The following is a 26,196-nucleotide window of genomic DNA, read 5'->3' as shown; positions in this document are numbered from 1 at the left end:
CCCCCCCCATTCCCCTGTGCTGCCTGGCACCAGGCCCCTGCCTGGCACTGGGCACGGACCCTTGGTACCCAGTTCTGGAATAAACCTTTTCTTTTTGTAAGTTACCCGCCTCCCTCTGTCTCCTTGCGGGGCAGGACGCCTGGGTTCTATCCCTGGCTTGGGGAGGGAAGTGGGGGCTGGGGGGTTAGAGTGGGGTGTGGGGAGGGGGGTTCAGGGGTCACAAGGCTCTACTCAGATAGTTTGTGCCTTGGGGGGCTGCATCAACCCCTCCCTGCCAGCCTGTGCCCAGGGGGGCAGAGGGGCTGCTGGAGCCTGAGCCACACCCCAATTATCCCCCCACCGAGTGCCACCCCAGCCCTGTCAGCCAGTGCCAGGCCTGGGCCCCCCATATGCCCCTCAGTGTCCTCTGCCCACTGTACCCATCCCCCCCGGCCTGGCAGCAGGGCCAAGCTGGGCTCCTGTGGCCTCCCAGAGCCCCCCCATGCCTGCCCTGGAGCCCCGCTCGCCCCAGCGGGGAGAGAGGGAGGGGGACAGCGGGGGAGGGGTGTGGCTGGGGTGCATGGGGGGTGTGTGTCAGGCTCTGTCCCTGGCAAGGAGGCCACAAAGGCCGGGACTATAATAAATTCCACGTGCTCTGGGCTGGTGGGAAATAGATCTGGGCAAACCTCCCGTCTTCAGGGGGGTGGGGTGCGGAGAGGAAGCCATGGGGGGGGCAACCCCAGGAGGTTACGGGGTTGTAACAGCCATAGGGGGATCCCCGCTCTGCCTGGAACACCCGCCCCAGCACCAACTGGGGCAGGTGGCGGGGGGGGGGAGGGGAGGCCAGTTGTGGCCTGGGCAAAGCTCTGGGGAAGGGTCCTGTCCCGTCCCCCCCCCCCCGACAGGGGAAGCCAGGTGCCTTGTCACTGCGTGGCCTTCTCATTAAACACTAGGAAGGGCAGAACTAACTGGGGCTGGGGGGGAGGGCGGGGAGTGGGCTGGCCTGGCTCCAGGTGGGGGTGTTGGGGTGCAGGGCCCCCCCCTCCTGGGGCTTTGCCAGGGACACAAGCTGGGCCATTGTGGGAGTCCCCGCGAGCCACCTGCAGGCAGGCTGAGGCCCGGCCGGACTTGGAGCTGGGGGGGGTGGGGGAATCCATCTCCCTCTGGGGCTGGGGAGGGGGCGCAGGGCCCTTACTGGAATCCATTGCTGGGCAAATTGCAGTTGTGATGCCATTTTGGTAGCTGCCCTCACCAGGTGCCAGCCAGCAGAGACCAGCAACCCAGCCCAGGCCCCCTGCCAACCTCTCCCTGGGCAGGCCTGTCCTCCCCACTGCTAACCTGGCCCTGGCCCTGGCCAGGCCTAGCCCAGCCCAGCCCTCTGCCAACCTGCCCTGCTTGGCCCCAGCCCACCCACCTCTGCCAACCTGCCCCATCTTGGCCAGGCCTGCCCTACCTCTGCCAACCTCTGCTCAGCCCTGGCCAGGCCGGCCCCACCCCTGCCCTCTGCCAACCTGTCCCTGCTCAGCTCTGGACAGGCCTGCCCCAGCCCTCTGCCAACCTGTCTCTGTTCGGCCGCGGCCTGGCCCACACCCAGTCAGCTGAACTCCGCCCCCTGGCCAGGCCTGCCCCAGCCAGCACCCCCTCGCCACATACACTTGTGGGGGGGGGGGGCAGCCCAGGGGCAGTAGTTGCACATTAGCACCTCTTGTGCATGGATTGCCCAGGTTGGGGGAGCGCGTGAGGCGGGGAGCGGGCGGCTGGTCCCTAGGGCTTCACTCCAGCAGGGCAGCTGCCGATGGGCCCGTTTCTCCAGGCCCAGCCATGCCAGGGCTGGGGGGGCTGGCAAAAAGTTACCCTAAATCTGCCTGCCCCAGCCCTGCTCCCTGCAGCTGAGGGCCAGCAGGGCTGATGTGCGGGGCGGGTCCCTGGGTAGGGCACACCCATGGCCCGAACCCCTGCCCCCAAATAACTGCTCGGAAACCAGCCCCAGGCCCCTGAATCAACTGGAACCAGGACTGAACCTACTCCTGCCCCCAACTCTCCACCCCCCACAGCCCAGCAGGCAGGACCCTTCTTGCTCAACGCCCCGTGAGCATGTGCTCCCCCCTGCCATGGGGCTGCATGGCCCGCAAATGCCTCCCCAGACAGGATCAGCCCCAGGGCCCAGCACACCAGCAGCACCAGGGGGCTCTTGCTAAGGTCCAGAGGGGTGGGGCTGACCGGACACCTGGGTTCTGTTCCCAGGGCTGGGGCCCTGCAATGACCAAGCCCTTGGCACCATCCAGGGCCAGCGTGGGACTTCCCCGCACCCCACCCCCTTCCCCGCCCCAGAACCAGGCCACCCCAACACCCCTGCTGCCCCAGAACCAGGCCTCCCCAGTGCCCCTCTCCTACAGCGCCCCTTCCCATCCTCCCCCAGAACCAGGCCTCCCCAGCACTCCTGCCCCCCACCCTCCCAGAACCAGGCCTCCCCAGCGCCCCCTCGCCCCTCCCCATCCTCCCCCAGAACCAGGCCTCCCCAGCACCCCACGCCCTCAGCGCCCCACCCCATCCTCCCCCAGAACCAGGCCTCCCAGCGCTCCTCCGCCTGGCTCCTCCCCTTCAGGGCAGAGCCAAGCTAAGGAAGCAGCCCCAGGGCTGGTTCAGTCCCTGGACTCAGAGCAGGGGGCTGAACTGCTGAGCCAGGGGGAGGATGCATTAGCCCAGCCCCCGCTGCCTCCAGCCAGCCTGGTCCCCAGCCCTGCATGGCCCCCCCGGGGCAAATCCAGCCGGGTTGGTGGCTGGCTCCCCAGCCTGGCCTGGCCCTACAGCCTATTCCCCAGGGCTCGCCCCTCTCCAGGCAGATGCTGTTCCCAGCCTTCTGCCCTCCCCCCGGCCAAGGGGGGATCTTGGGGGAGCAGCCCCACCTGTCTGGGCTAGGGCAGAAAGGTGACAGTTGTCCAGGACGGCCCCTGCCCCTGCTAGACCCAGCAGCAGGACCCGGCCATGTGGGTCCTGCTGGGCTGGAGGAGCTGGGGACCCCTGGGCCTGTATGGAAGTGGGAGGGACACAGAGACCTCCAACCCCTGCCCTGCTGCATTAATCAGCCCCACCCAGTGGCTCCCCCTAGGAATCACTCTGGCCAGGCTGTCCCATGGACCCTGCCCCATGGAGTGCCCCCTGGGCTGGGCACCAGCCACTGCCAGGACACTTCGCCCCTGCAGGAAGAGTGAGACGGAGGAACAGGCCCCGGAAGCACCACCACGGGCCAGCGCAGGAAGGGGAAGCAGCGGCACGGCCAGCCCAGATCCTGGCCCAAAGGCTGGGATCTCTATGGGGGGCAGGGCCCTTGGTCAGTGGGGCGAGCCCCAAGGAGCAATTGGGAAGAGCAGGGGAAGTGACACGGAAGATCAGTAACGCCCCGGAAGGGAGGTGGATCTGGCTGGGCCCCCCACTGCCCGATGCCGGGACAGGCCCTAGGGAAGGGGCCGATCCCAGACCCCGGGGAAGGAAGAGCTGGGACCAGCTCCACTTTCTAGGGGAGCCCTGGGTGCAAACCAGCGCTGCTGGCAGACCTGTGGCTCTGCCCCTTTCCCTGAGCCCCGCCCCAATCACGGCTCCGCCTCCTCAGCAGCAGGTGGGTTTTAATGGATGAATATTTACATTGTAGAAAACTCAAGACTCTGCGGGAGCAGAGGGGGGTCATGAGCCTGGACCCCTGAGCCCACACGGGGGCGTCTCCCGGTCGCTTGGCCCAGCGCAGGCTCCTCCCGGCCACAGCCAGCTCCACACCCCAGCACCGGGGGGCAGGGCTCAGGCGCGCCAGGCTCCTCCTTGGCAACCCGCCCCGGGGGGCCCCTATTTCTTGGCGCTGGTGGAGATGTCCAGCAGCAGGCGGTTCACCTCGCGCAGCTGCGCGTCCAGGGTCTCCACGGCCAGGCCCAGCTCAGCCACCTGCTCTTGCAGGCCCACTAGGGTGCTGCTCTGCTCCTCCTCCTTCCTCCTGGTGTTGGAGGCCTGGCGCGCGTACTCCAGGAAGATGCACAGGCCGCCCACGCCGAAGACGATAGCTTCGCCCAGCAGCTCGGCGCCCAGCTCCGCCGCCGCCTCCTCGTTCAGGGGCTTGATGGTGGCGCCAGGGAAGCCCATGATCCGCATCTTGGTTCGCATCTCCACCCAGTGGTACACTGCAGGGGGGAGGGGCATGAGGGGGGGGCTGCCAGCCCAGCCCTGGACTCCCCCCAGCTCTGCCGGTGCCCGTCACTCCCGACCCGCAGCCCCTGCTCGCCTGGCCCTGCCCCCCCCAGCTCTGCCGGTTCCCTCACTCCCGACCCGCAGCCCCCTGCTAGCCCAGCCCCGGGCTCCCCCCAGCTCTGCTGGTGCCCCTCACTCCCGACCCGCAGCCCCTGCTAGCCCAGCCCTGCCCCCACCCCAGCTCTGCCGGTGCCCGTCACTCCCGACCCGCAGCCCCTGCTAGCCCAGCCCTGCCCCCACCCCAGCTCTGCCGGTGCCCGTCACTCCCGACCCGCAGCCCCTGCCAGCCCAGCCCTGGGCTCCCCCCAGCTCTGCCGGTGCCCGTCACTCCCGACCCGCAGTCCCTGCTAGCCCAGCCCTGGGCTCCCCCCAGCTCTGCCGGTGCCCGTCACTCCCGACCCGCAGCCCCTGCCAGCCCAGCCCTGGGCTCCCCCCAGCACTGCCGGTGCCCCTCACTCCCGACCCGCAGCCCCTGCTAGCCCAGCCCTGGGCTCCCCCCAGCACTGCCGGTGCCCCTCACTCCTGGCCCCCCGGCCCCCTGCCAGCCCAGCCCTGGGCTCCCCCCAGCTCTGCCGGGTGCCCCCCACTCCCGACCCGCAGCCCCTGCCAGCCCAGCCCTGGGCTCCCCCCAGCTCTGCCGGGTGCCCCCCACTCCCGACCCACAGCCCCCTGCCAGCCCAGCCTTGGGCTCCCCCATCTCTGCCGGTGTCCCTCACTCCCGACCCGCAGCCCCTGCCCGCCCAGCCCTGGGCTCCCCCCAGCTCTGCCGGTGCCCCTCACTCCCGACCCGCAGCCCCTGCCAGCCCAGCCCTGGGCTCCCCCCAGCTCTGCCGGTGCCCGTCACTCCCAACCCGCAGCCCCTGCCAGCCCAGCCCTGGGCTCCCCCCAGCTCTGCCGGTGCCCGTCACTCCCGACCCGCAGCCCCTGCCAGCCCAGCCCTGGGCTCCCCCAGCTCTGCCGGTGCCCGTCACTCCCGACCCGCAGCCCCTGCCAGCCCAGCCCTGGGCTCCCCCCAGCACTGCCGGTGCCCCTCACTCCCGACCCGCAGCCCCTGCTAGCCCAGCCCTGGGCTCCCCCCAGCACTGCCGGTGCCCCTCACTCCTGGGCCCCCTGCCAGCCCAGCCCTGGGCTCCCCCCAGCTCTGCCGGGTGCCCCCCACTCCCGACCCGCAGCCCCTGCTAGCCCAGCTCTGGGCTCCCCCCAGCTCTGCCGGGTGCCCCCCACTCCCGACCCACAGCCCCCTGCCAGCCCAGCCTTGGGCTCCCCCATCTCTGCCGGTGTCCCTCACTCCCGACCCGCAGCCCCTGCTCGCCCAGCCCTGGGCTCCCCCCAGCTCTGCCGGTGCCCCCCACTCCCGACCCGCAGCCCCTGCCAGCCCAGCCCTGGGCTCCCCCCAGCTCTGCCGGTGCCCGTCACTCCCGACCCGCAGCCCCTGCTAGCCCAGCCCTGGGCTCCCCCCAGCTCTGCCGGTGCCCCCCACTCCCAACCCGCAGCCCCTGCCAGCCCAGCCCTGGGCTCCCCCCCAGCTCTGCCGGTGCCCGTCACTCCCGACCCGCAGCCCCTGCTAGCCCAGCCCTGGGCTCCCCCCAGCTCTGCCGGTGCCCCCCACTCCCAACCCGCAGCCCCTGCCAGCCCAGCCCTGGGCTCCCCCAGCTCTGCCGGTGCCCGTCACTCCCGACCCGCAGCCCCTGCCAGCCCAGCCCTGGGCTCCCCCCAGCACTGCCGGTGCCCGTCACTCCCAGCCCAGCCCAATCAGGGAGATGGGGGGGAGGGGGACGTCAGGGGTCACTTCATGGCTTTGGCTTATGGGTGCCTGTTCAATGTCAGCCGTGGGTCTGCCCATGGGCTCCGCCTATTGGCCCTCTGGACCCACGCCCCGCCCTCACCCCCCAACCATTGGTTCAAGGGACCCCAGTTCCGCCCTGCGCCCTCATTGCCCTGCTCGGCTCTTTGCCCCGCCTCCGCAATTGTCCCATTGGCCTGCTCGGACCCAGCTCCGCCCCCATACCACCTCCATTGGCCCGCAGAGCCCTCTGTCCCGCCCCCGCATACGTCCCATTGGCTCGCGGTGCCCGCAGCCCCGCCCCGCATGAGCTCTATTAGCCCGCAACCCCGCCCCATTGGCTCAGCGCCCCGGGCGCGGCCCATCACTCACGCTGCGCGGGCGGCCCGCAGACGTAGGCCCGGAAAAAGGGGCTGGCGCGAGCCCCTGCCTTGATGCGCGCGGCCAGGGGCCGACTCAGCTGCCGCACGCCCAGGTACAGGAGCTTCGCGATGGGGAACGCGCCGGCCACCATCCTCCCTCCCGGCGACCCCACGCCGCGCCGCGCCGCCGTGACGTCAGCACGCAAGCCTCGCCCGTCGCCTCCAGCGCGGCTGAAGGGGCGGGGCGCATAATATGCAAACGATGCTCATGAATATGCGAGTTCTGCGTCGTGCGTCCGCAGCGGAAGTGGAATCAACATGCAAATAACGTCATGAATATGCAATAGCTGAGTATGCATTCCAGACGTGCAGCTCCCGAGCGTGGGCAAATCCCTGCCCGAGTATGTAAACTAGCTCATGGATATGCAAATTGGAGCACGGGCCGCCTCCCCACGTGTCTCCTGCCCCCCGACGAGCTGAGCTGGGCTGCGTCCATAGCGCTGGGCCGGGACGGCTTGTCAGAGCCTGGGGGCGGGGCGTGCAGCAGGGCTGGGGGGGCTCGGCAGGGGGCTGGGGGGGCGTGGAGCAGGGCGGGGGGGCTCGGCAGGGGGGCCGCTGTGGAGCGGGGCCGGGGAGCTCGGCAGGAGGCATCTCCCCGGCAGTCAGGGCCGGGCGCTGTGGAGCGGGGCGGGGGGCTGGGGGGGGGGGCGTGGAGCGGAGCGGCTCGGCAGGGGGCTGGGGGGCGGGGGGCGTGGAGCAGGGCGGGGGAGGGGCTCGGCAGGGGGGCCGCTGTGGAGCGGGGGGGGGCTCGACAGGGGGCATCTCCCCGGCAGTCAGGGCCGGGCTCTGTGGGGCGGGGCGGGGCGGGGGGCTGGGGGGGGCATGGAGCAGGGCGGGGGGGGGCTCGGCAGGGGGGCCGCTGTGGAGCGGGGGGTGGCTCGACAGGGGGCATCTCCCCGGCAGTCAGGGCCGGGCTCTGTGGGGCGGGGGGTTGGGGGGGGGGCTGGGGGGGGCATGGAGCAGGGCGGGGGGGGGCTCGGCAGGGGGGCCGCTGTGGAGCGGGGGGTGGCTCGACAGGGGGCATCTCCCCGGCAGTCAGGGCCGGGCTCTGTGGGGCGGGGGGTTGGGGGGGGGGGCGTGGAGCAGGGCGGGGGGCGCTGTGGAGCGGAGCGGCTCGGCAGGGGACTGGGGTGTGTGTGTGGGGGGGGCTCGACAGGGGGCATCTCCCCGGCAGTCAGGGCCGGGCTCTGTGGGGCGGGGGCTGGGGGGGGGCGTGGAGCGGGGCGGGGGGCGTGGAGCAGGGCGGGGGGCGCTGTGGAGCGGAGCGGCTCGGCAGGGGACTGGGGTGTGTGTGTGGGGGGGCTCGACAGGGGGCATCTCCCCGGCAGTCAGGGCCGGGCTCTGTGGAGCGGGGCGGGGGGGGGGGGCGTGGAGCAGGGCGGGGGAGCTCGGCAGGAGGCATCTCCCCGGCAGTCAGGGCCGGGCGCTGTGGAGCAGGGCGGGGGGGGGGGGGGCTCGGCAGGGGGCATCTCCCCGGCAGTCAGGGCCGGGCGCTGTGGAGCGGGCTTCGGGATTCTCGCTCACTTTCTGCCCTAACTCAGTGTCGGGCCGGGCTGTGGAGCCGCTGCCGGGCTCTCCCCAGAGGTGGCTGCATGTGGGTGCTGGCAGGGCCGGTGCTACCATTTAGGCCAACTAGGCGGTTGCCTAGGGCGCCAAGATTTGGGGGTGCAAAAAAGCGGCACCCCCATTTTTTTTTTTTTTTACAGCGGCCGCTGGGCTGGGAGGGAGAGGGAGTCTGAGCCGCCGACAGGCAGCCCAGGGGTTCCCCTGGGTCAGAGCTGCCGCATGGATCCCGGGGCCGGGGGGTGGGGAGCTGCCACGGGGGGGGCACCTCAGGGTGGAGGGGGGGCGGGGAGCTGCCGCAGGGCTGGGGGAGGGGGGCGCAAGGTGGAAGTTTCGCCTAGGGCGCAAAACTTCCTTGCACCGGCCCTGGGTGCTGGGTGAGGGCCCCGGGGTAGTGCGGGAGGCATTCGGGGCCCTTCCCTGGTGTGCAGGGATGGGAGGGACCCGGGACCCACAGTGTCTCCCCGCAGGCGCAGTGGGGTCTGTGTCTCCTGACTGCCCCCTGGTGGCTGGGGAGGATTTGGGGGGGCACTGCAGGGGGTTTCCCTATGACTCGGGAAGGAGAATGGGGGGAGGCTGGGGTCTCTTCCCCTGGTGAGCTGCAACGAACCCCCCGGTGCTTCCCTGATCTGGGGCCCCAGGGCAACAAAAGGAAAAGGAGGGTCCCTGGTGGGTTCTTCCTCTTAAGCCCCTGCCCAAAACTGACCACTCTCCCCCCCCCCCCCCGCCAAGTCCTGACTCCCCCTCACACCCCCACTTGTGGGCCCCCTCCTGGCCCAAGTCTCGCCCCGGGTCGGACCGGCCTCCCTGGGGCATGCTGCTCCCATCCCTCACCCCCATCGCAGGGTCCTTCTCTGCTGCCCCTGCCTGCTGGGGCTGATCAGAACTGAGCCGGACCCTCCCCCAGCACGGGACGGGGGGCTTGGCTAGCCATGGGGCTGAGCTGTGTTCAGCGCCGCACAGTCTTCGCCCAGGATCCCCACCAGAGGGGGCTGGCGAGCCCCCTCAGCTGCTCACCCCCTGCCCGGGGTCACGAGTTCATGTGAGGACAAGGGTCCAGCCAGACCAGGTCGCTCCTAGCCGGCGGCTGCTCAGAGCCCCATGCAGGCGACTCTCTGCCGGCCCCATGTCACCAGGGCCGTGCGAACAACGGAGGGGCTGCCAGCTGGTGAGAGCTGCAGGGCTGGGCGGAAGCAGGGTTGGAGTGAAGGACAACAGGGCTCCCAGCCATCGGCCCAACTCCAGGCTTTTTCCCCCCTGGGGATCTCCAAGCACTGAACGAACTCCCCAGCCCCAGTGCGTGAGGGGAAACAGGCAGGGTAAGTGGGAATAGGACCAAGCTGTCCTGGCTCCCAGCTCCCCCTCCCCACCCAGAGCCAGGGATAGAACCCAGGCATCCTAGCTCCCAGCCCCATCTCCCCCTTGCTCTAACCACTAGACCCTCCCCCTCACCTCGCCAGGGTAGAACCCAGGTGTCCTACCTCCCAGCCCTGTCGTCCCCCTTGCTCTAACCACTAGACCTCCCCTCTGTGAGCTAGGTGTAGAACCCAGGAATCCTGGCTCCCAGGCCCCGCTGCTCTGACCACTAGACCCTACTCCCCTCCCAGAGCCAGGAATAGAACCCAGGCATCCTAGCTCCCAGCCCCCACCCTCCTACTCTAACCACTAGACCCTCCCCCTCCCCTTGCCAGTAGAACCCAGGAATCCTGGCTCCCAGCCCTCCCCCCCCGCTCTAACCACTAGACCCCCCTCCCATCCCAGACCTCAGAATAGAACCCAGAGGAGGTCTGGGCGGAGCCATGGCAGGGCCCGGGCCCCCCTTCTAGCCCTGGAGGTCCCCTGGAGCGGGTGAGGAGCTCAGGCTCCATGGCCCATTGGCTGCTTGGGCTGAAGGAAGCCGTCAGGGCCTGCGTGGGGTCCCCTGCCCTCCTGGGTGGGGCGCAGCACTCTGAGGGGAGCAGCCAGGGGACGGGGACGATAGGATCTGGGCTGCACCAACAGAAGCGAGAGAGCCGGCAGTGTGTCCGCCATACAGGGCGGTCTGACTGGAGGGGCTGGGAGCCAGGACTCCTGGGTTCTCTGGGGGCGGGGGAGGGCACTGCCCTTGGGGAAGCTGGGTGGGTGGTGGGATCAAGTGGAATTAGGCAAGAGAGAAAACTAAACAAACAGGCGAAGGGAAAATCTCCCCCTTTGGCTCCGGAACGCGCCAAGACACTGGCTGAAGCGGCGCCGAGATCACCGGCGTCCCAGCCACGCTCCCCCCAACCCAGGACCATACAGGGAGAAACCTCTGCTGCCAAAGGGTCCTGGGGGACAGGTGGGGGGGGGTGGGGTAACTCCCCTCACCAGGCAGCAGGGGGCGCCTCACACGGCCCCGGGGAGCGTGGGAGATTCCTGGGCCTGAGTATTTCCTGTTTATTCCGGGAATGTTCCCACTGTGGCGCCCCCTGCCTGGTGACGTGGGGAGCAGCGCTGGGGTCAGGCAGTCGCTGCTTGTGCGGTCACTTCCCGGCACCCTCTCAAACCCCCCCCCCCCGGAGAGTCAGCAGGGGGGAATGTTTAACAGTCAGCTCAACGACAAGGAGGATTTATTAAGATTAGGCAAAAGAATGGCTTGTTACGCAGCGCTGAGATGCAGCCACCTCTGGGGTGGGGCGCGGGGGCTGTTTATACGGGGGCCCCTTGCCCAGCGCTGAGATGCAGCCACCTCTGGGGTGGGGCGCGGGGGCTGTTTATACGGGGGCCTCTTGCCCAGCGCTGAGATGCAGCTGCCTGTCTAGTGCTGAGTGCTGGCACCAGGGTGGCACCTTTGTGGGCAGCGTAGGATTCCCAGCAGCAGGGCAAGGAAACATTTGGGACACGCTTGGGACCAGAGCCCTGGCCCAACCCAGCCATTGCTCCCCACTTCTGTGCAGGACCCTGGTTCTTCTGCCCCCCCCCCCCCCGCCCTGACAAAGAGGGCCCTGGCCTGGCCCCTGCGCATAGCTGGGGCTGGGTGGCTCATGTGGGGTGAACAGCCCATGACAACGGCTGAGCCCCCATCCACTGGTGGGTAGGGAGCAGCCTCGTGGGGGGCCCGTCACTGCACCTCCTGCACCAGCCCAGGGAGAACCAGGCAGGACCGGCTCATGGGCCTCATTCAACCTATGAGGCAGTGGAGGGAGGGGAGTGGGGTCCAGGGGGTAGAGCAGGGGAGGGCTGGAGGTCAGGACTCCTGGGTTCTCTATCCCCTCTATGGGAGGGGCCTGAGGGCTGGTAATTGGCGCTGGAGGACCCAGGACTCCTGGGTTCTGTCCCTGGCTTCAGAATGGGAGTGGGGTCTAGACAGAATATAGGAATGTAGGTTAGAGTGGGGGGGGACTGAGAGCCAGGACTTCTGTGTGACCTTTGAACTGACTCCGGGGGCCAGGATGCAAAGCCTTGTGGTGCGGGGCTGGTGGGCACGGTGCCCCCTCTCATCCTTTGTGGACTGCGTCCTGCGTCTCCAGCATCTGTCTGCCTTCCCCCGTCGCCTTGACCCACTCGGCTCCTGGCGGCAGGTTTCTGCTGGAACCTGGAGCCAGGCGCTGGAGCTGGGTGGGGGCAGGGATGGCCCTGCCCTGCCCTGCTGGGACTCCAGGATCCCCCTGCCCCCACTAGGGTCAGCGTGCAGGGCAGATGAGCCAGACCTGCAGCCTCCCTGCTCAGTAACAAACCAGTCTCCAGGCCAGTGCTCCTGAGAGACCCTACAATAACAAACCAGTCTCCAGCCCAGCGCTCCTGAGAGACCCTACAATAACAACCCAGCGGAGGGCTGAGCAGGTGTGCTGGGGAAGCGCTGCACAGAACCACCCCCTGAAGTCCCACGAGTGGCCAACACGGCGCACTCCACTCCGGGGGACATGCGTGGGCACAGCTACCTCTCCCCCCCGCCTAGCCCCTCCCACTCCCAAACCCCCTTCCCACCCCAACGCCAGAGATGCTGCCAACTGCGGTGCATTCTGGGAGCACTCCACCAAGCTCTTTAGGCTCCGAAGTCCCACTGCGCCTCGCCGAGCGGACGCCCCCGGCTGGCGCCCAGAGAGCTGAGTGTGGGACCCTGCACGGCCAGGCCCCCCATTCGCCATACTGCCTCCAAAATCAGGAGAGTCACAAACAGTTCTGTGGGAGGGGGGGCTCTTTATTCTCCCTGGGGTGCCTGGGCCCCCCCAACCTTTCCCAGCTTTTCTCCCCAGCCGGGAGAGCCGGAAACAGCCGGATGCCAGCGTGGTCCCTCGCTGGGCCTTGACGAAAGCGCCCGCCCGGTGCTAGCGCAAGGTTCCCACATCTGCTGCCAACATGGGCTTGGCGCTGGCTGGGGCCATGGGGAGACGCCAGCATCAGGCACCGAGAGACGCCTGTGGCAGACCATGGGCTGCATTCTCTCATGTGGCTGGAGAACGGGGTGGGGGGAACTAGAGACCCCCCCTCCTCAGCTTTGTCTCAGATTGCCCTCAGACCATGGGGACTGCAGTAGCACCAACCCCAAATGGGGCCCCATGGGCCGGGCGCTGCCCAGACATAGGGGGAAACGGCCTGGCTCAGGAGAGCTCCCAGGCTGGATGGACACGGGGCAGACTCACAGAAGGGAAGGGACTTGCCTAAGGTCACCCAGCACATTGGGCAGAGGCAGGCATGGAACCCAGGTGTCCTGGCTCCCCAGTGCAGCTAGGAGCCCGGTTCAGGTAGGTTGGAGAAGTGCCTGGGTCTGTCCTGGCTCTGCCCAGGGAGATTCTGTGCCCAGTGAATGCCAAGGGATGTAGGGCAGCAAGGGCAGCTGTTCCTGGCCACATGCTGACCATTAGCTGTGGGCTTTTGGTGGCAGCGGTAGGATCCCGGGTACAGACTGGGGGACCTTAATGACCCACCTTCGCTCCCAGCTGGCCAAACCTGCAGGGGATTCTGGGATGTTTGGGGCTTGTGCACTTTGGTTTTTTTTATGAGGGAGGAAGAGTCTGAAAGAGATCAATTAAAACACCGCTTTGTTCATCCTGCCCCTGGCATGGCCAGATCTAGCAGCACAATTGCTCCCTTTGGGGCAGGGACTATTTGCTCCAGAAACGTACAGCACCTGGCACATCTGGGCCCTGATCCCCCCACAGAGGCCCCCTATCCTTCAGTGGGGCCCCTCCAGCCTCCCCCCAGGAAATAAATAACCCTCATTAACCATCAGGTCGGCAGCATTGCCCAGCGCGGGACAGCCCCAGTCACACCCTCCCTCCCCAGTCACACCCTCCATCTATCCAGCAGCTCTGTCCACCCATCGTTCTTCACAGCCTCTGGGTCAATCCAGCCCTATACATACCCCTCCATCCATCGCTCCAGCCCCATCCACACCCCTCCAGCCCCCACATATCCATGCCTCCAGCCCCACCCCCCCCTCCATCCATTGCCATACACACCCATCATCATCCATCCCTAGACACATCCCTCTATCAATCTGTCTATCCTCATAATCATCCATCTCCAAACATCCGTTTGTATCACACCTCGATTCCCCCCCACACACACACACACACCCCTCTCTATCTGTCTGCCCTGACACTCCACTAGCCAGCCAGCCCTGCTCAGCCCTGCTAGCTGTATTTCGGCCATTCCCCCTTTCTCATGTGGCTGCAGAACCCAGGTGTCCGGCAATCCTGGCACTGCCCCCGTCAGGCCAGGCAGCCCCCTCCTGCGGCGTCCCCCCCGGGGCCTCACTGGGCCCCTGTGTTATCATCATTAAGAACAATACTGTATTTACATCTTGTTTGCATCCCGGGCCGTGGTGCTGACAGGGAGAGCTCATGGGTTGAAAGTCAAGATCTTCATCTGCAGCTCCTCATCGGGTGGGCCCGGAGGGGGCGGGGGCAGGGGCTGAGGGGGCGCGGGGAGCCGGCAGAAGCTGCTCTTCTTAGAGGAGAGCGGGGTGTCCAGGGTAAGCGAGGCAGTGGCCATCTCCTGGGGCTTGGAGCTGGTGAGGAAGCGCAGCAGGGTGGACAGGGCCTTGGCCACGTCGCCGCGGGCCCCCTCGTTGACGAAGCAGTACAGGATGGGGTCGGCCACGCAGTTGAGGCTGGTGAAGGCCAGCGAGCTGTGGTAGGCCACGAAGACCTTCTCCTCGAAGCTGCAGTCGCAAGGCTTGCTGAGGTAGACGGCGCTGCGGGACAGCAGGATGACGTGGTACGGGGCGAAGCAGAAGAGGAGGATGGCGATGAGGCTGAGGGCCAGCCGCTTGATCTTGGCTTTCTCCTGCTGCTCGGTGGAGACGTTGCCACGCACGGCCCGCAGAATGCCCTGGTAGGAGAAGAGCATGAGCACCCAGGGGAAGAGGAAGCCGATGAAAACCCGGTAGAGGTTCATCCAGGCCACCCACTCCTCCATGGGGTACTTCTCGAAGCAGAAGGTGTGGTTGTAGCGATCGTGGAAGAGCTCGTTGTGGAAGAGCGGGGCCGAGTTGGCCCCGATCTCGATGGCCCAGACCACGGCGCTCACGGCCACGGCCGTCTTGATCCGGCGCACCTTGGCGAAGCGCAGCGGGTGGGCCACGGCCAGGTAGCGGTCCACGGAGATGCAGCACAGGAAGGCGATGCTGATGTAGATGTTGGTGTAGAAGACGAAGCCAAAGAGCTTGCAGGACTCCTGCCCGTGGATCCAGTTGTCGTAGTGCAGGAAGTAGTCGATCCACAGGGGCAGGGTGGCGATGTAGAGCAGGTCGGCCACAGACAGGTTGAGCAGGTAGACGCCCAGCTCGTTGTGCTGCCGGACCTGCAGGTAGGCGGCCCACAGCGCCATGCAGTTGGTGGGCAGCCCCATGGCGATGACCATGATGTACAGCGTGGGGGGGAAGAGGTGGTCAATCTTGGAATCCACGTTGCAGCTCACCAGGGTGGTGTTGCACATTCTCAGCGCCAGCGGGTCCCCGGCGTGGAGAGTCCGGCGGGTGTGTGGGGAGGGGGGCGCTCCGCTCAGAGCAGGGGCTGCAATTCCCACAAGACCAAGCGGATCGTCCTGCAGGGGCAGCACCGGGGCAGGGGCTCCATAGCCGCAGGCAGCCCCTCACCCCAGCCCCATCCGCCCTCCCCAGAGAATCAGCCCTGGGTGCTCACAGGAGGTCTGGCCCACAGGGATGATCCAGGGGGTCAGAGGAGCTGCCTGCCCCACAGGGGAGCCTAGGACACAGCTCCTGGGAAAGGAGAAGGAGAGAGAGTTAGGGGGGTGCCGATCAGGGCATGTGCAGCCCCTGCATAGCCCCAGCCCCCTGTACGGCCTCCCGAGCCAGCTTCCCATGGCCCCTCACCCAACACCCCCAGCCAGCCCCCTTGGCCCCTCACCCAGCACCCCCTGCCAAGTCCCCCAGGGGATCCTGTCTGCAGCCCCCCACATCTTCCCCTTGCAGCCCTCCACATGGCCCCCCAGTCAGCTTCCTGGCCCCACACAACACCCTGCCCCCAGCCAGCCCCCCCCCACGACTCCCAGCCCCCCACCCCCTGCCAGTGACCCCCGATAGCCCCCTGACCAGCTGTCCCCAGCAGGATCCAGACCCTGACCAGCCACAGGAGGGAGTGAGGGTCAGGCTGCACCGTGCCCCATGCCCGAGGGTCCCCACCCCTACCAGCCCCCCTGTGCATGGGAGAGCTCACCCTGCCCCTGCTCTGGGAAATGCCTCACCCACACCCTGGCAGCCCTGAGCCCCCTACGTGACTCTGCCTGGTAATGGGCATGTGTCCTGCGCCAGTCACTGCCCGCCCACACACGCCATCCACCCCCCGATCTCCTTGGGAGCCTCTGAGCAGGTCCCCTACCCCCTATCCCACAGGCAGCCCCCAGGGTCGCCCCCTGTACTGCACCAGCACAGCTACTCCACAGCCACACACGGCAGTGGGAGCTCAGCCTCTCCTGGCAAGAAGGGGTCAGGGCCTCTTTAAGACCCTACAATAATAAACCAGCACCACGTCCAGCATTCCTGATAAACCCTACAATAACAAACCAGCACCTCGACCAGCATCCTGAGAGACCCTATAATAATAGATCTGCGCAGAGCCCAGCACTCTTGAGAGACCCTACAATAACAGACTGGTAGGGAGCATGGTGCTCCCAAGAGACCCTACAATAACAGACCAGCACAGAGCCCAGCAGTCCCGAGAGACCCTACAATAACAGACCAGTGCAGAGTCCAGCTGTGATGAAGTGGGAATTTTGTAATATTTTATGAAGCCTCTGTGTGCCTCAGTTTCCCCATCGCTGCATTGTTACCTAGTGGTGGGGGGAGGTCTGTTGGCTCCCTGGGCAGGCTAAGACCCAGGTATGAGCGGCACCCAGCTGGCTGGGACTAAGTGGGCCTTAATCCCCATGTCAGTGGAGAAGCCATGAAGACAATGGCAAACCCAGTCCCCGGGACTTTGACAGTTAGCAACCAACCACCAGGCCTGGCCCCTCTCGGCGGGATGCTGGCCGGGTTTGCCCAGCTGGGGGATACAGGACTGGGGGGGTGCAGGAAGTGTGGGATGCGGGAAGCAGCCGGGGGGCACAACTGGGCCGGGTGGGCAGAGGGCCGAGGCTCAGGGCTCTGGGCTGGCCTGTTGCTCCCCAAGTCTGTACGAGTCTCCCTCAGGGTCTGCCTCAGTGGGTCTCGCTGAGCGGAGCTCACGATGGGAAGCAGGGGGCTGGCAGCCCAGGGGTCCAGCCCAGAGAGGCGGTGAAGCCGCAGGGCCTGCCCCGGAGGAAGAATGAGACCCCCAGGGGCTCTGGTGCACTGATGGGGCTTCCCAGAGACTCTTCTAAAGCTGGGCCATGGCCCCAACCCTGTGGATCTGTGACACCAGTGCTCCTGAGATCCTACAATAACAGGCCAAAGCAGAGCCCAGTGCTCCAGAGACCCTACAATAACAGACCAGCGCTCCCGAGAGACCCTACAATAACAAATCAGAGCAGAGCCCAGTGCTCTGGGAGACCCTACAATAACAAACCAGTAGGGAGCCCAGCACTCCCGAGAGACCCTACAATAACAGACCAGCGCAGAGCCCAACACTCCTGAGAGACCCTACAATAACAGACCAGCGCAGAGCCCAGCATTCCCGAGATACCCTACAATAACAAACCAGAGCAGAGCCCAGTGCTCATGGGAGACCGTACAATTACAGACCAGTGCTCCCAAGAGACCCTCCAATAACAGACCAGAGCAGAGCCCAGCACTCCTGAGAGACCCTACAATAACAAACCAGAGCAGAGCCCAGTGCTCATGGGAGACCGTACAATTACAGACCAGTGCTCCCGAGAGACCCTCCAATAACAAGCCACTGCAGAGCCCAGTGCTCCCAAGAGACCCTCCAATAACAGACCAGAGCAGAGCCCAGCACTCCTGAGAGACCCTACAATAACAGACCAGTGCAGAGCCTAGCACTCCTGAGAGACCCTACAATAACAAAGCCAAGCCCTGCCTAGCGCTCGGAGCCGTTCTCCATTCGGAAGCAGATCCGTGGCGCGAGGCCTCCCGGGTTTATTTACACAAACAGGCCGGGGCAGGAATGCAGCGACATCCCGGGCTCAGGCTGCAACTGGTCCCCTTGGCCCACGGCCCAGTCACACACAGCCCCTCTCCTCCCCCAGCCAGCCTGGGAGCGAGCGTGGCAGGACAGTCCCATGGGTCAGCGTGACCCGGCTCCCAGGGTGGGAGGCCGTCCTGCCGCCAGCCCCATGGCTGCGTCCGGAGTGCCCACCCGCAGGCCGAGCACGGCACCAGCTCGCCAGGCCCACAGGACGTACTGCTGCCACATGGCACTAGCGGGTCTAGGCCTGTCTTGTGTCCCAGCTGTGGTGGGGCCAGGCCGGAGGCCAGTCGCTGTCAGGGGACTGGTGGAATCCCGTGAGCCATGGAGGGGAAACTGAGGCATGGAAGGGGACGAGGGCACTGCGAAGCAGGGGCAGAGCTGGGAGCACTGGGGCAGGTGATGGCAAGTCCACGCCGGGGCGGGACAGAGGGGCAGGGCTGGGCACAACGCAAACGTCTGCCACCACTGGCTGTAGCACCTTCCCGCTCCTCCTTTCTCCTTGGTGGCCTGGCGGCTAATGACTTGATCACTGCACTGGATCCCAGAGCGTGGCTGGCAGCAGGGATCCGAGGCAGACCCTCACCCCCCAGCCAACCTCCCCCTGCCCCCCAGCCAGTCCCCCTCTGCCCTGCCAGCCCCCAAAACTCCCAGCCAGATCCCCTGCCAGACCCCCTAAACCCCCAGCCAGATCCCCAGCCAGCCCCTCTCTGCCCCACCAGCCCCCCTAAACCTCCAGCCAGACCCCCTCTGCCCTGCCAGCCCCCCTAAACCCCCAGCCAGATCCCCTGATCCCCCCAGCCAGCCCCCCTAAACCCCCAGCCAGGCCCCTGCCAGACCCCCCTAAGTCCTCAGCCAGCTGCCCCTGTCCCCACCAGATCCCCCCAACCCCCCAGCCAGATCTCCTGCCTCCCCAGCCAGCCCCACTCTGCCCCTTCCAGACCCCCCATAACCCCTAGCCAGCTGCCCCTGCCCCCCACCAGACCCCCCTAAACCCCCAGCCAGCTTCCCCATCCCTGCAGCCTCCCTGCTCTGCCAGCCCCCAGCCAGCCCCCCTGCCAGCCCCCTCCTAAATCCCCAGTCTGATCCCCTGCCTCCCAGCCAGCCCCCTCTCTGGCCCTGCCCACCCCCCTAAACCCCCCAGCCAGACCCCTTGCCCCGCACCAGACCCTTCTAAATCCTCAGCCAGATGCTCCTGCCCCCACCAGCCTGATCCCCCCTCCATAGTTTGCCTCCAGCCAGCCCCCCCTGCCCCGCCAGATCCCCCTAAACCCTCCCCAGATCCCCCTCTGCCCCATCAAACCCCCCAGCCAGCCCCCTGCCACTCACCAGAACCCCTCACCCCTGCCAACCCCCCTGTCCCACCCCCCCAAACCCTCAGCCAGCCTCCCACCCCCCAGCCTGCCTACAGCCTGAGCCCCCCAGCGTGACCCCCCCCCCCCCCGCCCCTGCCAGATCCCCCCGCCTCCAAGCCAGCACCAGCTCTCACCTGGCAACATCAGCATCCCCCAGCTTCCCCCCCAGGCTTCCCCCTCTAGCAGCCAGCTTCTCCCGCCCCCCCAGCCTGGCTCTCCCTGCCCCCAGGGGGAAGTCACCGAGGCTGATCAGGTGCAGCTTGTGTGGCTGTTGGAGGAAAACAGGAACCACGGGCCATGGGCACGAGTGTCTTTAGCATGGATTAGCCGGGCGCAGTGCAGGGCTGCCCTCTGGACGGCTTCCTGCCTCCCCGGGGCCCTGTCACCCCCCAGATCCCCCGACACCCCCCACCCGTCCCGGCCTCAGCACCCCCTCCGCTGGCACCTGACTGCGCCTTGGGTGGGGGCAGCCCGCGAGGCAGCAGCGCCAGCCAGAAACCAGGAGCCATGTCACTACAGCGCATCCGACTGATGGGCCAGTGCTGGGGCAGAGTCAAGGGTGGGGTGTGTGTGAAGGGGCAGAGTCAAGGGGTTATAGGGAGGGTAGTGAAGGGGGCAGCGTTAAGGGTGGGATGGAGAGGGAAGAAGGGGCAGTTAAGGTCAGTTGAGGAAGGTGCCAGCTGCCAGGGGGCAGATTTAAGGGTGGAGTGGGACGGGCAAAGTTAAGGTCAGCTGGGGATGGTGCCTGGGACAGAGTTAAGGCTGCAAAGAGCTCTGCTGGGAGGCTCCGGCTCACGCCTCCCTGCCCCTGATCTGTTCAGAATCAAGGCAGGAGGAGTTAATGGAGGGGAAGTGAATCTCACCCGGGGGTGGGGCCAGGGGCAATGGCTGGGGGCTGAGCTGGGAGGTCGGGGGTGATGGCTGGAGGCAGGGGGTGTTGATGGGGGCCAGGAGGCCAGGGCCAGAGCTGTCTGGAAGTGGGGGGCGGGGGCTGGGAGTGCTGGCTGGAGGCTGGGAGCCAGGGGGCCAGGGTGGGGGCTGGCTGGAGGCTGGGGGTGATGGCCGGGGGCTGGCTGGAGGGTGATGGCTGGGGGCCAAGAGGCTGGATGCTGGGGGGTGATGGCTGGGGGGCCAGGAGGCAAGGGCTGGCTGGAAGTGGGGGGCGGGGGTTGGGAGTGGTGGGTGGAGGCTAGGAGCCAGGGGGCCAGGGTGGGGGCTGGGGGCAGGGGCTGGGGACTGGCTGGAGGCTGAAGGGGGGTGGCTGGAGGCCAAGAGTCTGGGGGCTGGGGGGTGATGGCCAGGGGCCAGGAGGCCGGGGCTGGCTGAGGCCAAGCACAAGGGGTCCAGTGGCGCTGGCTGGGCCGGCAGCCACAGGCAGGTGAGCGCAACCTTTCCAGGCCCCTAATCCCCTAATCCCCCCGGCCCGGCCCCGGAACTCCCCTGCCGGGCGCCAAAGGGCAAAGGCAACGGAGCCAGCGGCCGAGAGAGGAGATGCCAGGGCCCAGCGCAGCCCCAACGGGACCCCATGGCCACAGAGCGCCAGTTCCGGGCCCGATCCTGCCAGAGCCTCGTACCGGCCCCTACCGGGACCTGATTCTGCCAGAACCGCCCCCCCACCCAAGGGGCCTGATCCCACCAGAGCCTTGCACCCTCCCCCCAGCAGGCCCCGATCTCACCAGAGCCCCGCACGCCCCCAGCAGGGCCCAATCCTGCCAGAGCCCCCCACCCCCTCCAACGGGGCCCAATTCCACCAGAGCCCCACACACCCTCAGCAGGGCCCGATCCTACCAGAGTCTCACCCCCCCCCCCAGTGCCCGATCCCATCAGAGCCCCGCGCCACCCCCATCCCTGACGGGTTCTGCCCTTGCTCCTCTCCAAGGGCCCAGCAGCCCTGGGCCAGGCCCCACTGGCTGAGGACAGCTCCCTGGGGTGGGTAACAGCCCACTACTGCTGCCAGCTGGCAGCTCCTCGGTGCCAGGTTGTAGCCCCACCCAGGGTTGGTAGAATAAAAATGAGTGGCATGACCTGGCTCTTCTGGCTGGGGCTAAGAACAGAGAGCTCATGTCCTGGGGCATCTGTGCCGGGCACAAGCCAATGGAGCTGGCTTGGCTGGGAGCGGGAAATTCCCCTCCCCATAGCACGGAGTGACCGGGGGGCAAAGGCTGGGGAGGGGATCAGGGGTCAGCAGTACCAGGGTGAGGGGAGGGGGTGGCTCCATCTGTCCCTGCCCCCCTGTCCCAGCCCTCTCTGTGCCAACTGAGGCTAGACCCCGTTCCCTGGCAACGGGCGCTTTATTTGCATCGCAATTCATGCCTGATTAGATAGCGCCATCCCCGCACACCCTGTGCCTTTGATCCCGGTTAATGGCTGTGGGGCTGGGCTGCGGGGCCTTTGCTCCCATGGTGTGGGGCCCTGCGGGAGGGCGGGCTGGGATTATGGCCAGGCTGGCCCCCTCCCGCGGGGATCTTAGAGCACCTGAATTCAGGCAGGGGGGCAGCGTCCTTCTCCCCACATCACAGACAGGGAAACTGAGGCACTGATTGGCGGGAAGGGATCCGTATAAAGTGAGTGGGTGACAGCTGGGATAGAACCCAGGAGTCCTAGCTCCCAAACTCCCGCAGTGTAAAGCAAGCAGGGGGTTTAAAGTGAGTGGTTAGAGCAGGGGGGTCTGGGAGTCCGGACTTATGGGTTCTATTCCCAGCTCTGGGAGGAGAGGGGGGCTCAGTGGGTTGGGGGAGTCTCTAAAGGGACCTGGTGATTGGGCCCCAGTGAAGCTGCTGGTTGGATCCCAATAAAAACACTGGATTTTTACCGAAACAAAGGAAAATGCTTCAACCCTCAACCACTGGTCGGAGTGGGGCCCTCACCCACGGTCCCTGTCCTCTGCCACAGCTGGGGCTGGAGACCCGTTCCCAGTCCCGCCCCCGCTGCTGGCTCGGGCTGGGGCGTATGGAAATCAGGTGCTTTGCATGGGACCAGGCCGCCATGGGCGGGAATAGCTAGAGCCCAGCGTGGATACCTTTGTATCCGCATCCGATCCGCAAACAGGGTCTGGGGATAGAAAGCGGATATCCAGATATGGAGGGCTCCAGGAATGGCCCCTTGGGAGGGCTGGGAGCAATGAAGGGGGTATCCCACAATGCACTTGGCCTGCCCCCACATGAGGGAATATCCCACAATGCACCTGGCCTGCCCCCACACAAGGGGATGAGGGAATGGCCCACAATGCACCTGGCCTGCCCCAGGCAGACAGCTCCCGAGGGGTGGATTGGCAATGGGGCCAGTGAGGCCCATGGTTTGGCTCTGGGTTGACTGGAGGAGAGGGGGAGCCCTGACCCATTTCTGAGGAGGGGCCCCATCTTGGGGCTAGGACGCCTGGGTTCCAATGCCCCCACCTGGGCATGGCGGCAGGGGAGGGATAGTGGTTTGAGCATTGGCCTGCTAAACCCAGGGTTGTGAGCTCAATCCTTGAGGGGGCCATTTGGTGATTTAGTTGGGGTTGGTCCTGCTTGGAGCAGGGGGTTGGACTAGATACCTCCTGAGGTCCCTTCCAACCCTGATATTCTATGACTTTAAGAGGGATCCTGGGGGATGAGAAACTCCCTGGGAACACTGCCAGGCACACCTCGGGTGAGGGCAGGGAGTGCCCTTGGGTTGAGCTAGGGGCCAACATGTACCTTCTGCCCTTCAACCTGGCTTAGGCCTGGCCGGTGGGATGGGGGGCACAGGCCTGGGGGCTCTGGTCTGGCTGTGCCCTTATCCAGCCCCCAGAGCTCTGGGGGAGGGAGTAATTTAGCTGCTGCTGCCAGAGTTCTGGTTCCCCCCCCCCCCCCCCCCCGCCACGTTTCTTGGAGATTTTGAGACTTTCAAACTGGCCACTTTTCTGCTTCCTCCCTAGCCAGACCCGTCCCTCCACCCCACTATACAGCACCCCACACACACTCCCCAGCGGCCTGATGCTCCCCACCCCCCACTGCCCAACATCTCCCCACCCCCCAGCTGCCTGACCCCCCCCCCCCCAACGCTGATGGGAGCAGGGAGGTGGTTGAGCCCTGGCTGGCTCTGCCTCAGTTCACCCAGAGGAAGCCGGGAACTGGCGGCCCTGGGCTGGGCTAGCCAGGAAGCTGCCTGAGTGTGGAAGCCTCTGGGCTCCCAGGACGAGCCAGCACCTGCCTCCCAGGCCTGCTCTCCAGTTGGGGACCGCCTGCCCCATTGCTCTCCCAAAAGCGCTAGCCCAGGCCCACCCCACCCGGAGAAGCCCAGGAATTTGTCCCTCCAGAGACTCGACTGGCTGGACTCTGCCCAGTCCAGCCTCACAGGCCAGAGGGGCTGGAGCACAGAGTGGAAGGGACTTAACCAAACTCTACGGGGAGTCGTTCGGAGCCGCTGGAATGGAACCCAGGAGTCCCGGCTCCCAGCCCCCAGCAATGCCCAGTAAGCCCCGAGCTGCGCTGTGTGCGCCGGATGAGGCCGGAGCCCTGGTGTGTTAGTGATGCTGTGGCAGAGCCTCGTTACTGTGTAACCAGCTGGCGAGCGGCGCCGGGCTGGGGAAGGGGGGCTGGGCCCACCCGACACCTGGGGCCATATCGTGGTCACCGCGGGCCCCTCCCCATCACGCAGAGCCCTATCACCCCACCCTTCCATGAGATCCAGCAGGCAGCGCATTGGCATGGCGAGAGAGGGCCCGGGGCCAGGCCCCGAAGCCGGGCCCAGGGACCTGCCCCACAACTTCCGGGGGCCCTTTCCTTCGGATGAACCCAGGAGCAGGTCACTTGGGCATGACGGCTCAGCCGGGAGCTGTGGCTGGGCCAGTGCGACTCTACGACGCCCCTCACTCCCGACCCACAACCCCCTGCTGGCCCAGCCCTGGGCTCCCCCCAACCCAGCCGGTGCCCCTCACTCCCGACCCGCAGCCCCACTGGTATTTGTGCCAGAACCATTGAGCAGAGCGAACATTACCCTGCCCCGAGTGCAGCGTCCCAGAGCCCAAAGTTTGTGGGGGCGGAAGGGGGGTCCTGCCCCGTGGGCTCACCCGGAGGGTCCTGCCGTCTGGCCTGTCAATGGGGCCACGAGGTCCCGAGGGAGGCGGGGTGATGAGAGGACGAGGGACGCTGCCTGTCACACAGAGAGAGAGAGTGGGTGAAATCGTGGGGGGCATCACCAGGGTAGGGGGCTCCTGTCCCCAGCCCCTCACCAGGCCCTCCCAGTGGGCCCCCAATGCCATCTCCGGTAGGTCTCAGTGCCCTGAGGGTGGGGGCCCAGAGGGAGGCAGCGTGTCCAGCCCCAGCCCCCCTTCCCCTGCCCCGTTCAGGGCTCCTCTGTCTGCCCATTACCAGCTGCAATGACATTAGCCCAGTCCAGGCCCCGCTGCCCACCTGCTGCCCACGCAAGATGGGCCCGAGGGAGAGACGCTCCCTGCCTGGGAGGCGTCCACCACCTCCCTCCCCAACCCCCTGATCGCCCCCCACAGCCACCCCTCCCCATGCCAACCCACCTTGCCAGCCCCCTCCACAGCCCCTCATCTCCCCCCGACAGCCACTTCCTCCTCATGCCAACCCACCTTCCGAGCCCCCTCCCCAGCCCCTCATCTCCCCCCGACAGCCACCTCCTCCTCATGCCAACCCACCTTCCCAGCCTCCTGCCCAGCCCCTCATCCCCCCCACAGCCCATAATCCCCCCAGCCACCCCCTCCTCATGCCAACCCACCTTCCCAGCCCCCTCCCCAGACCCTCATGCCCCCCACAGCCACCTCCTCCTCATGCCAACCCACCTTCCCAGCCCCTCATGCCCCCCACACATCCTCCGCATGCCAACCCAGCTTCCCAGCCCCCTCCCCAGCCCCTCATCCCCCCCAACAGCTACCTCTTCCTCATGCCAACCCACCTTCCCAGCCCCCTCCCCAGCCTCTCATCCCCTCCACAGCCCCTCATCCCCCCAACAGCCACCTCCTCCCCATGCCAAACCACCTTCCCAGCCCCCTCTCCAGCCCCATATTCCCCCCATGGCCACCCCTTCCCCAGCCCCTCATATACCACACAGCCACCCCCCTCCCCAGCCCCTTATACCACACAGCCACCCCCGATCTAACCCCCCAGCCAACCAGACCCACCCTGTCACTCCGCCACGGGCCTGAACTGGCCCTCCGCTGGCATCCCCAGCACCTGAGCCCCCCTCCTGTCCTCTGGTGGTGAGGACTGGGGTCCCGCCCCCCCCCCTCCTCTCAGCATGCAAGCAGTCCCAGGCGTGAAGGGGTTAAAGTGTCCCCCCAGCCGGGACCAGCCCCCCAGCTGGTGCACTTGCGGCAGCCTGTGCTCGCAGCCCAATTCGATTACCCCGGTGCGGGGCTATTTATAACCTGCTCGCCCGTCTGTGCGGCCGGATGTGCCAGGGCCTCGCGCTGCAGCCCAGCTGGGCCCCGGCGGCCACGCACCGGGACAGAGCCGCACCAGCCTGTCCTTGGAGTCTGGGCAGGGGAGCTCGCGGCTATGCCAGGCCTGGCCTCTTCCAGCAGGGAGCGCTGTGGGGAGTGGGGCAGAAGCTGGCGGCAGAGGAGCTCCCGGCTACTCCAGTCCCAGCCTCTTCCAGCAGGGGGCGCTGTGGGGAGCGGGGCAGGAGCTGGCTTGGGGGGGAGCCCCCAGTACCCCAGTCCCTGCATGAGGCCATCGCAGGGGACACTCAGGAATCACTTTCCGGAAGCTGAGAGGCAAGAGACGGGTGGGCAGATCAGCCCCAACTGCGCCAAACTACCTAGTCTCCTGCTGTGACTCCTCCCCCCATGGGTGCCCCTCAATCCCGACCCGCAGTCCCCTGCCATCCCAGCCTGACCCACCCAGCTCTGCTCCACGCAGAGGGCAGCAGGGCTGGGCGCTACCCGCCCGATGGGCCTCGGGCCAACCACTGCCCTGCAATAACCACGCAAGGGTCTCAGCGTGCCAGTCCGAGCCCAACGGGCAGCCCACGGCTCTAGCCTCGGCTCTCAGCCCTGCCCCAGCTCCGCCGGCCGGGGGCACGGGTGTGTGTGGGGGGGAGCCAGGGAGTGGCTCTAGTGGTCCTTCCACAGCTATCCCACAATGCCCTGGGGCCCAGGCCGCTCCCCACAATGCCCTGGGGCCCAGGTCGCTCCCCACTGCTATCCCACAATGCCTTGGGGCCTGTGCCGCACCCCACAATACCCTGGGGCCCAGGCCGCTCCCCCCTGCTATCCCACCATGCCTTGGGGCCTTTGCCGCACCCCACTGCTATCTCACAATGCCCTGGGGCCCGTGCTGCTCCCCACTAGTATCCCACGATGCCCTGGGGCCCGTGCCGCTCCCCAC

At 66.9% G+C, this 26,196-nt stretch overlaps 2 protein-coding genes across 2 annotated transcripts; both read right to left on the bottom strand.

Moving 5' to 3' along the window:
* Positions 1 to 3,627: 3,627 nt before the first annotated feature.
* On the bottom strand, positions 3,628 to 6,509 carry OPA3 (outer mitochondrial membrane lipid metabolism regulator OPA3). Its single transcript, XM_065421061.1, has 2 exons — positions 6,368 to 6,509; positions 3,628 to 4,145 (listed from the first exon to the last, which is right to left on the bottom strand). The coding sequence occupies exons 1-2, from the start codon at positions 6,507 to 6,509 to the stop codon at positions 3,817 to 3,819; spliced, it is 471 nt and encodes a 156-aa protein (XP_065277133.1). The 3' UTR covers positions 3,628 to 3,816.
* A 7,273-nt stretch (positions 6,510 to 13,782) lies between these two features.
* LOC135893217 (G-protein coupled receptor 4-like) lies at positions 13,783 to 14,880 on the bottom strand. Its single transcript, XM_065421017.1, has one exon. The coding sequence runs from the start codon at positions 14,878 to 14,880 to the stop codon at positions 13,783 to 13,785; it is 1,098 nt and encodes a 365-aa protein (XP_065277089.1).
* Positions 14,881 to 26,196: the final 11,316 nt, after the last annotated feature.

This window comes from Emys orbicularis, chromosome 21 (genome assembly GCF_028017835.1).
Source record: "Emys orbicularis isolate rEmyOrb1 chromosome 21, rEmyOrb1.hap1, whole genome shotgun sequence".
Lineage (NCBI taxonomy): Eukaryota > Metazoa > Chordata > Testudines > Emydidae > Emys > Emys orbicularis.
This window is presented reverse-complemented; position numbering and strand designations above follow the sequence as displayed.